Below are 11,126 nucleotides of genomic sequence, written 5' to 3'. Positions count from 1 at the left end.
GGATTACCAAGCGAGTCACAAACTTGATTCTTAAGAGACACATTACCCCCCCCCCCCTTTTTTTAATAGGGACATGATGCCCCAATATTGTTCAGCTAAAATGGCCTGATATTTAGCGTTGTAACATTCTATCTTTGAAAAACATTCCCTGGAAGAAGCACCAAAGAAATCATCAGTTTAGCAATATCACGCCTTCAATGGAGAATTCATGGGAATCCAGAAGATATAATTGATTTATAACAGAGAGAATTTCTTGTTTAAGCAAAGAAAGTTTCTGCATGATAAATAGAAAAAAGACAAAGAGAGGTGGTTTACAAATGCTACTTCTAGACCAAGTAGGAATTTCTTCTAATACAATGGTTAAAACTAAAAAAGATGTGCAAGTGGAAAATTGGTGAGAAGCTGGGATCTACCACAGATCTGGACATCTGCATGCTCTGATGAAAAAAATTGAGAATCTATGACAGTTAACACTTTGTGCAACAGTCAGCTTACAACTCAATGAATTTAGTTGCTTCATGGCACATGCACAAGTTATTATGACAAATCGAATAAAATGAGATAGACATGATTTAAATGTCGAAACATTTGCTTGGGCCTAATAGCCATTGTACTAGCATTTTACAAGTGCAAAAAGATAGTCTTCTACCTCTTCTGTTCCCAGTGGAGGCTGCCGTGGTTTTCCCCATACTAGTGACAATTTGTCAAACTGCGGAAGGAAAACTGCCATAGATCAAACGCAAAAAGAGGACTAATGGAATTATAACTTATAGAAATAGAAAAATAAGGAGATTAGAAGTCCCCGAAATAATTCAAGCTACCCTATTTTTCCCATAGGGGGAGGGGAAGGGGGAAATAGGGGAGGGAATACTCTATGGAGAATCAAACCCTCACTACATGGTGAAGGTTTGGGCATCTCACCATGTGAGCTACCCTGAATCCCCATCCTTGCTAGTATGATTCATACTGTTGGTAGCTTAGGCTTTTTGTAATTAGTTAGATCAAGATTGATCTACTATTCCCTGCACATATGGTTATGCACTGCCTTAGTGCAGTTTTATTTATACAAATGTTACCATTCTCAAAAAAAACTGTTGGTAGCTTAGGCAATTAAATAATAATAATAATAATAATAATAATAATAATAATAACAACAACAAAAACAACAACAAAAAAACAACAACGACAAAGGGCAGCCTGGTGCACTAAGCTCCTGCTATGCACGGGGCCCGGGGAAGGGCTGTACCACACGGGTCTATTATACGCAGTCTTAGACTGCATTACTGCAAGAGGCTTTAAATAATAACAATAACAATAATAATAATAATATATAATAATAATAATAATAATATATTGTTATTATTTTTTTGATAAAGCAGTATTATTATTATTATTTATAAGAAGCTTAGACAATAAATTATACTTTAAAATACTATTCTCAAGCATAAAAGTTCCTAGATTATTTGGTTTGACCTTGTGAAGAGAAGGAAATTTTAGGTGTTGTGAAAGTAAACCATATAGAGGATGCTGCTAATAAGCTAGCTTTCATTAGAATTCATCAGAATTAAAAAAGAATAAAAGTACTTTCGTCTGTAAAACTACAGCACCTAGTTAGTGTTTGCTATTTAATAAAATAATCTTTCACTGATAAAAAATGTACTTCTTAGATATCACTACAAGTCCAACTATTGGCAAGGGCACGCCACTGAAGGGAAAGCATTTCCTATACATTTTTCATCAGTAAAAAGAAAATATGTCAAATACTTCATCCTTCTCAATCTGACCTCGAGGCTAACACACATTCTAGAACATCAAGGAAAAGAAACGATTTGTCACTATGGTTGGTTTAGGAAAAAGCTACTCTTAATTTTGAAGGACGTTATATCACTCAAGGTAAACATGAAAGTCAAAGGACAATTTGAACTCTTTTTCTGATAAATAAGGAGTGAAGTAGAATTATCTCTTTATCAAATGCTTCATCTTTCCCATACTCTATAATGTACGCTAAGAGTTGTCACAGATACTGAGAATACTCAATGACTTAACTGATAGGACATTTAAAAGGCATACCGACTCATAATATTAGGCAAACTGATTTCCAGTAATTAGTTCTTGCGTGGAACCCGCTTTTACCATTTTGAGGAAAAGATAACCTTTTCTAAGAAAATCACTGAATACAACAACGCTATGACAGCACTAAGCCTCAACCCAAACTGATTATTCGACAGCCATATGAATCCTCTTTGCCCATTATGCTCCAGATGGCCCTGTTTCACTCCAATACTCAAAAGTTTGTAATAATGTGCATAGTAGGAGTTCTAAGTTTCTCTGAGTCCTACTTTATCAAAATAAGGTTCTCTAAGTCCCACAATTATCCCTAGTAGGAGTTCTAAGGTTTTCTATAAGAAATGAAGAAAGCTACTGGCATACCCGGGAATAATGTAAGTGAACACATGACTAACCATATAAATATAAATGCAGAAACAAAGATTAAAATATGCAAGTTTTTCACCTCCAAGGGATCTGCAGGCACTTGAACATCTTCAGGCAACTTAACATCATTAGAGTCGGCAATGCGAGGATAATCATTTGTTTTTTGGTCTTGCTTCCTCCTGTCATTAGGAATGAAACCATCTCCCTGAGCTTCACGAAAAAGTTGAGATGTTGTTTCACGAGCAAATCTGGTCACAAGAGAAAATTTCTCTAGCACTTGAATTGACAAATCTCGAGCAGGATCATTATGTTTTTGCCATTGCCTGGCATTTTCTTGAAGATATGCAGAATTTCTATCAAAAGTTTCCCCATCAGTAGGTGCAGTAGCTGAAGATGGACTGTTAGCTACAGAAACAGCCCTAGGAAGCTCCAAGGAGGAGAGAGTTCTCTGTAAGAAGCAAATCAAAGTATGAGCAGAAGTGAGTATTCATGAATCATGATGAAGCTCTTCACACAAGCTCTTAAATTGGTTAACCAATTGATTAATCAACACTGGTCACACCTGGAGAGGATCTTGAAAGTCGTTGACGAGAAATACATTAGCATCTTCAGCTGACCTGGAAACATACAACTCATCAGTAAGAAAGGGAACGCCTTTATCTAACAAAAACGTTATCTCTCCCACTACTAGTTCGCTGCAACAAGAAAAATTGTAACAAAAACAAATCGAGATCCCAATTTCTAGCAGTATGAGACTATGAGAAAATATACTTTTTTGACAGGCTAGCATCAGCAAATATACTTTAAAACCTGGAAACAATTGGTCGCTGGTATACCTTCAATTGAGCTACTTTAAAAACCTGAAAAGAATTCATAGTAGGTATGCCTGTAATACAGCTGGATTACCATTGAATATCAACTAGAGGTGACACCACATTATAGTATTTGCAAATGGCTTTACCCTTCCATCTATGACATCCTTAGACCTTTTTTTTTTTTTTTGCCGAAATCTCTCTCATCCACCAAAAACAAAACAGTAAGCTATTTGATCTTCATACGACATCGCAATTAATTTATTTACTGTCATTTATCGTCAAGCATCAATTCATTTGTGAACTATCTAGTTTTAGTTTCTACTCTCATTTTTATGAACTCTGGCCCCAAAAAGAATGCTGAGATGAAATTGGTTTACTAGTGTTATTGCTTATTCATGATAATGACAAAGCCAATGCACTAAAGAACAAATAAGTCCACCTCACAAGATATGCATGTTGCTTAATTGTTGCAAGAAATTCCCGGACACCACCATTGTAGAAATAAAGTGGAGGAAATGCCAGTCCTGCAAGTGATGTATGTAGGAAGTAAGCTCAAGATGCAATAGTTGCAGTCAATAAACTGATAATATGATGATAACAGAATTATAAAGAATCCGCTAAAAAGCTGAGCGGAAATATCATAAGGTAGATAGCATACAAGAATTTATCCATATATATATATATATATATATATATATATATATATATATATATATATATATATATATATATATATATATATATATATATATATATGCATTATACAATTCTAAGAAGAATTATCTTCTTCAATCATATCTATTCCAAAATAATGCTGATTAGAGAGAGTTGCTAAAGAAAGTAAAATCCATTCAAAAACAACAGAGAATGGCTAAAAAGAAATAACTTAACTCAAATTGATATTTCATACATAGCCAACCACTAAAAAGAATTTGTTGCCTGCTCCACTTTTTTTGTACATAGGTTGACACAGTTGGTGCCACAATAGAGAAAAAACGGAGCTACTTTTACAAGCGAACAAACATATACAGAAAATTACCCAAAACTGGTCCATAATGTCAAAATACCTTGCCTCCAGTGCCTTGTGTGATAAGAAGGTGTCACTAAGACTTCAAAAGGTAAGTTCTACATATTGGTGGTTAGACCATCTATGTTGTATGGGGCGGAATATTGGCCAGTTAAGAACTCCCATGCCAGAAGTTGAAGGTAGCAGAAATGAGGATGTTGAGATGGATGTGTGGCATACTAGGAGAGACAAGATCAGGAATGAGGTTATTCAGGATAAGGTGGGGTGGCCCCCGTTGAGGATAAGCTGCGAGAAGTGAGACTGAGATGGTACGGGCATGTGAGAAGGAGATGCCCAAAGGCACCAGTAAAGAGGTGTGAGAGATTGCACAGGGGGATTCTAGGGAGTGGCATAGGGAGGTCTAATAAGTATTGGGGAAAGGTGATTAGGCATGATATGGCGCTTCTGCAGCTTACTGTAGACATGACCTTGATAGGAAGCTGTGGAGGTCGAAAATTAGGATAGAAGGTTAGTAGGTAGCATAGCATACTTCCCTTTATTTTCGATTACTTTAGCATTACGCTAGTTGTGGTCTATTCTTTGCAAATTATTATCTGTTATTGCTTCTGGTTCATTTTGTTTAACTATAGATATTGCTCATGTTTCTTCCTAAATTTTATTTTTCCTTCATATTTTTATATTTTTTCTATTTATATATTGCATTTCTTTATTGCTGTTTACTGTGGTTATTTGAGTCGAGCGTCTTCGAGAAACAACCACTCTACCCGCACAAGGCAGGGGTAAGGTCTGCGTATACACTACCCTCCTAGACTCCACTTATGAGAATATACTAGGCAAGTTGTTGTTGTTGCAAGATCTTGCGAGCTGTTTCAAAAACAGACAAATAAATGAGTAGCCTTTCACTATCAAGTTCAATCAATTCATCGTCCTCACTATTCTTCCCAACCTAAGATTGAGTTTGCAGAAGCCAAAAATGACAAATAAGACAGTGAAAGTTACTGTGAGAAATAATGACACGGGAAATTATATTAATATTATATTAACTAAAGTGTCTTACAATAGACCTATTTATATACATTGTTTACATAGAATTAGATATCTATTTCCCGATGTGGGACACTATACATAATAACTATCTAACTTTCCTTCTACATGCTTATTTTACATACAAAAAGAGCGGAAAAATTACGAGAAAGGAAACATTTCCAATTGACACCAAAATTTATTTAAACAAGAATAGAGAAAACTTAAAACTTTAGCTCTGCAACAAAAAAAAATAGCTATTTCTTGGTTTGTCTTTTTTTCTTCTGCCTGCTTAATTCCACTCCCATTTCCTGTAGGAAACATTTCCAATTGACACCAAAATTTATTTAAACAAGAACAGAGAAAACTTAAAACTTTAGCCCTCCAACAAAAAAAAAACTATTTTTTGGTTTGTCTTTTTTCTTCTGTCTGCTCAATTCCACTCCCATTTCCTGTTACAGCCACTCTATTCAGATATGTTTTGGACAGCTAATCCAGCAGTCTATAGCTTGTCAAGTTAGTGGGGCTAACAGTGGGGTTTCATGTTGCTACTCACTTAACTTGGTAAGGGAAATTCCCTTGAGTTCACCTTTTCAGTTTTCAATTATGGGACAGCAGAAACATTACAAGCTTCATTCCACAGTAACTAATTAACCCATCATAATGTATACTTACATATGTCAAAAACCAGCAACCTCTAAATATAACAAAAATAAACTTTAACCTAAAAATATAAAAACAAAAATATCCTCACTCAGGGCAGATTAGTTTTAGGTTCGCGTCGCATACTGAGTTTCTAGTTTGCAGCTAAAACCAAAGTTATCCACATAATGAGGACCAATTTGATTTACCATAGATTTGTCTTAGGCTACCATCTAGTTCATGCTCCGTGAATTATAACATTGCCATGATATCAAAATAGTGAAATTTACAAGAACATGCTGGAGAAACCCTAGATCTAATGAACAAAATTATAAGATTTAAAGAGGCTTAATCATGCAGGGAGAGAGCATACGTACAACTTCAACATACACATCCGACTTCCTAATCGCTAGATTCTCAAGATATACAAAAAAAAAATCAGTCAAGGAAACATATAGTACTAGATTTAGCAACTTTGGACTCGGCAAGGAGTAATTGCACATCAACATTTTAACTTGAAAGGCCATACATGTCCACAAGTGAACAAGGGTAACAACTTGAACTAATCTATCAAAACAGCACTTCAAATTTGCTACTATGAAAAAGATGCACTAATAAAATACAGCACAGCTAAATACCTGATGATAAAACTACAATAACATATTGCCACCCCAGGGTGGGAGTGTGTCTGCGAATCGACCTAACATCTGAGAATGGAACTGCTCGTATAGTATAAAGACTCTTATCTGCACCAAGATATATAAAGAACAACCATTACACAACAGCCCATGGAAAATTAGCTGCAGACAGCTGTTCTTTCCTCTGAGTCACAGTACAGATAATTGACCCCCACCTTTTTCAGACAACCTTGCACTCGAGCTTTGCCCTTTATAAGGAATCCAAGTCTGTCACAGCAAAAACAATTCAATTGCACAATCAGAGGGTAGAGCCAAAAATTTAATTATGTGCTACAAATGTTAGAGACAACCCCTCTCCCTTCCTCCTTGTTTTATGTGACAGCAACGCTTTGCTTTAGTTACATCAAGAATTTAAGAATCCAGCTCTTTACATCCCTATATAAGAAGCAAAGCACAAGGAAACATGATTTCATAGCAATGAAAATTTGACCATTTAAGAACTATGTTTCACATCCATCTCCATGTTACTTAGGATTGAATATGGATCATCTCCCTCATTTTTCATTTTGTGGCACATAAACAATGACTTGACGACATTCATATAACCTCCTACCGTTATGCACCAAAAGTGAAACTTTGTTTCTCCCTCAAAACTATCAAAAAGTAAGTTCGCCTAAATGAGAGTTGAACCAGTTGTAAACCTACTTCCCTTCACTAACACCACATGTTGGACCATAAAAACATTTCCCACTCAGAAATCTAACCAGACAGGAGAAAAATAATTAAAAGACAAAATAAAAGCAAAAGAGAAAAGTCAGCACTCTCCCCTTGCACCTCTGTTTTCATCCATTGGAAAAAGAAAAAAAAAGGAACAAGAACAATGAACGGAAATGAAAAGGAAACAAAAAGGAAAAAAGAAAGGAACATGGGGTATTTTTGTCACAGCTTTTGATAGTTTGAAAGTATAAACTAAAAAAGGTTATAGTTTCACTTTAATCCGGGTTACAAGTTAATGTGTACATTTGAAAGGCCAATGGTACAAAAGAACGAGCTTGAGAATATTTTCTCTCACTCTCTAGACCATATTTATTCCAGAAACTTCAAAAAGCTTGAAACCTTGGCAATAGAAAGCTTCGTATCGTGCTTAAAAGAGAAGGAATAATGATCCTCATAGTCTGTAATCAAAGATTTGAGATTTAATTCACATTGCAAGCACAAAGTAGATGTATACCATAAACAGAGAACCTCCTTGCTTGATCAGCTTTAGTCTACCACTAATCCTCTCTGAAGCGTACTGAGTCGGATGAATTGCCACATTATCTTTCAAATATACTATTTCAGCACCTTCTTGTTCACCTGATGAACTCTGCTTACTGCTATCACTCCTATTCATGCTTGCTGAACCCTGAAAGCTCATCCACAGACAACAGAAACCAAATTCAATTTGTCATTTCATATTAATATTTTTTTAAATCATTTTAAATTACTAATTAGAATACATCAAACAAAAACCCGCTTCCCCTCCACGCGCCATCAAGTGGTCATGCTAGAGACGTAAAACGGCCGTGCATAATTAAATTATGAGATCCTTCAGAAATCAGAATGAGCTGGGAGAATCTTGTTTGTTCTCTTTCATTTCTCAATTGAAAAAGCAAATGGAAAATAAATCACCAAGTACAAAAATAAGTATAACCACCAGCAGAAACTAGTAAGGTTCAATTCAACATTTACTCCGTCAGAGCTCCATAATTCATATTAATTTTACGACTGCATTGTTGATATTGATCTGAAAACAGATGGTAGGTACAACTAGCACAGTATATAGATTCCACCGATAGTCATTAGGGCCTTTCCGCAGTCTATTAAATTGACAGTTGTTCCAAATGATCCAAATGGCCACTTACGAATAGAACTCGTATGCTCTTTTGGCTAAGGGCTTCTCAACACCTGGAAGCTAAACCGGTGCTGTCAAATACCAAACCGCAATGATTAAGGTAGGTATAGTAATGCTATGGACAGCTTGCTAAATTGGGTGCTAACAAATAATCAAACTGCAATTACTAAGGTATCGTAATGTCCCCAGCGCTTTGGTCTAATGGTAAGAACATAGCGCATAATGTGTGGGTTAGGTGCTCGTCACGAATTTGAATCTTGCCGCGGACAATATCCAACAACTTTGGTGTAACTCGTGTGCCCGCAGAGATTTATTGGTTATAAAAAATGACTAAGGTAGTAATTGTATGGACAGCCTGCTTAATTATCATAGAGTAATAAAACTACGCAAATTACACAGCATACGCACAAATTTAACTTATCCGAATGTACAGTAATTATCAGCAGTTAAACACAGTTCATCATAAGTCCTCAATAATCAAGTTTAATTTAACCTCAAAATAATCACACACAAAAAATCGGCAAGTAATAAAAAAAGGTGCTCAGTATAAAATCAGTTAATGCACAAATACGTAAATAAACATAGTAAAGTACTAACCTAACAATTTGAATATAACGATGAGATAAACATCACAAAACAATCAGCAGTTAAACAAAATACACCTAAAACTAATCACAAAATATGCAATTGATCAAATAAAATGCTCAACATAAAATCAATTAATGCACACAAACGTAAATAAATCATTGTAAAGTACTAATTATACGATTCGAACACAGCGATGAGATAAAAATGATTTGCGAATTGTGAATTGCTTACTTGCTGAATAGAAGCAGCGTAATCGGCGTCGTCGGAGAGATCGTGTATGTCAATTTCATGCATCGCCGGTGAATTTAATGGAGGTTCTGGCTGAGTGAGGGGTGGGGGGAGCTTTTCCTGTGTTTGGGGGGGGGGGGGGGGTTATGTTGAAGTAGAAAGCTTGTCTTAGAGACGAAGGAAAAGGTGAGAATGAGCAGGTGACGGTTTTCGTTTTCCCGTGGGACTTGTGTGAACGAAAATTTATATATTCTTTTTTATCGGGTATTAAATATCCACTTTAGGATTAATTAATCCGATTTTACTTTAGAATTAAATTATCACTCAAATTCGAAATATTTAATTAAGAATTCGACTAACTGTTAGATTAAGGATAAAATTAGATTAATTCGACTCATGGCTGTGATTCCACAATCTTTATATATTCATTAGTCCTATATTGTATATTTTTCTTTTTCAGAAAATTTGATGTAAAATGTCGTTCGCGTCATAGTAAAAAACTTAAATTTGATTTTGACTTTTATAATTATCGAATTTAAAGTTATATGAGTATTATGTGGTGATAAATTAAAGTTTAAGAATATTATTTTAATTTATGGATAACTACAAGACTTGAACTTATATGTAATTAAGTTACATACAAATTGTTATTTCTAGTGACCATAAATTACCCGAATTCTGGAGATTTAGTCCTTTTTTAAAATCCACAATTGAGAGCAGAAATCGAGGCATCTATAGCAAAATCGCAGCAAATTGGAGAATTCAGTATTTGCTAAATGTGAAGTTGATAAGTATTATCCTGTTTTTAAAAAGTTACCACTCTTAGGATAAGTAAATGAATGAGACCATATAAACTTAGATTTTTAATAACAATCAGGCAATTGCTAAAATATGCTGGAATTTCCTCAAGTTATTTAGAAAGTCAAAGAAGTTTACTTTATAGAAGCTTATCTAGTCTAGCTCTTAATGAGAAAGGAGAAAAAAAGGAGCTAATTAGTACGACTTTAGTTTTGCACTGCTGTAGACAATCTGTAATTGTAAAGGTTTGTAACATGTTTCTATAATTTATCAATGAACAAGATGTGTTTACTAACAGTATGGTATGGTGAGGAATGCAGAGTGGGATTTGTTTCAAAATGGGTTGTGGGGGCGGCTCTGTTAACTTTTTCGCTCGAGCCGTGAAAACAATCTCTTGCAAAAGTATAAAGTAAACCTGTATACAATAAATCCGACATGGTATGGTCCTTTCCAAGAACTGTGCACAATGGGAGTTTAGTGCACCAGACTGTCTTTGTTAACTTTTTGTCTTGTTGCGGGTTGTTGGTCATGCTATGAAAATAACCTCTTGCAGAAATGCAAAGTAAACATGCATACAATAAATGCGACATGCTTCGGTCTTTTTCAAGAACTATGCACGATGGGAGTTTAGTGCGCCTGCCATTTCTTATTAATGCTTTAACGTAAGACTTGTTTGCTATTGGATTTGGATGGCTTTTTTAGAAGGGATTCCGTTTGATCTAGCGAGTAATCAAGACACACATTAATTACTTGTATTTTTATGTTTTTGCACTTTATCATATTTTCATATTGACTAATGACCATTACCATTTCATTTTCTTGACCGTTGGCTAATATTTCTTGGTTTTCTGGGATATGCTCTTTATGCTTGCTGATCTCAGAACCTCCGGTAGCACAGCTAAGACATCGACGGGTTTCCTATCCCTATAGGGATGGAGCGACAGAAGTTTTTTTAAGAATTCAAGTATAACTAGCATAAAATGTTCATCATCTTTAAATAGAGGAAAATTATCTAAAGACAATTTAGAAACAAATATATA

The 11,126-nt window shown here is 35.1% G+C and overlaps 1 protein-coding gene across 1 annotated transcript in view; it reads right to left on the bottom strand.

The window, feature by feature from the left end:
• Nucleotides 1–9,426, bottom strand: part of LOC109240697 (TBC1 domain family member 17-like) — a 12,020-nt gene extending 2,594 nt beyond the window's left edge. The window contains exons 1-8 of the mRNA XM_019407366.1: nucleotides 9,292–9,426; nucleotides 7,810–7,983; nucleotides 6,794–6,845; nucleotides 6,579–6,686; nucleotides 3,688–3,772; nucleotides 2,996–3,050; nucleotides 2,513–2,881; nucleotides 650–709 (exon numbers count right to left, since the gene is read on the bottom strand). Of these exons, the coding sequence (XP_019262911.1) occupies nucleotides 650–709; nucleotides 2,513–2,881; nucleotides 2,996–3,050; nucleotides 3,688–3,772; nucleotides 6,579–6,686; nucleotides 6,794–6,845; nucleotides 7,810–7,983; nucleotides 9,292–9,354 (966 nt within the window). The 5' untranslated portion in view covers nucleotides 9,355–9,426. The remainder of the gene's footprint in view (nucleotides 1–649; nucleotides 710–2,512; nucleotides 2,882–2,995; nucleotides 3,051–3,687; nucleotides 3,773–6,578; nucleotides 6,687–6,793; nucleotides 6,846–7,809; nucleotides 7,984–9,291) is intronic.
• Between the last annotated feature and the right edge of the window lie 1,700 nt (nucleotides 9,427–11,126).

This window comes from Nicotiana attenuata, unplaced genomic scaffold (genome assembly GCF_001879085.1).
Source record: "Nicotiana attenuata strain UT unplaced genomic scaffold, NIATTr2, whole genome shotgun sequence".
NCBI classification, from domain to species: domain Eukaryota; kingdom Viridiplantae; phylum Streptophyta; class Magnoliopsida; order Solanales; family Solanaceae; genus Nicotiana; species Nicotiana attenuata.
The sequence above is the reverse complement of the archived record's forward strand: the minus strand, read 5'-3'. Positions and strand labels throughout refer to the sequence as shown.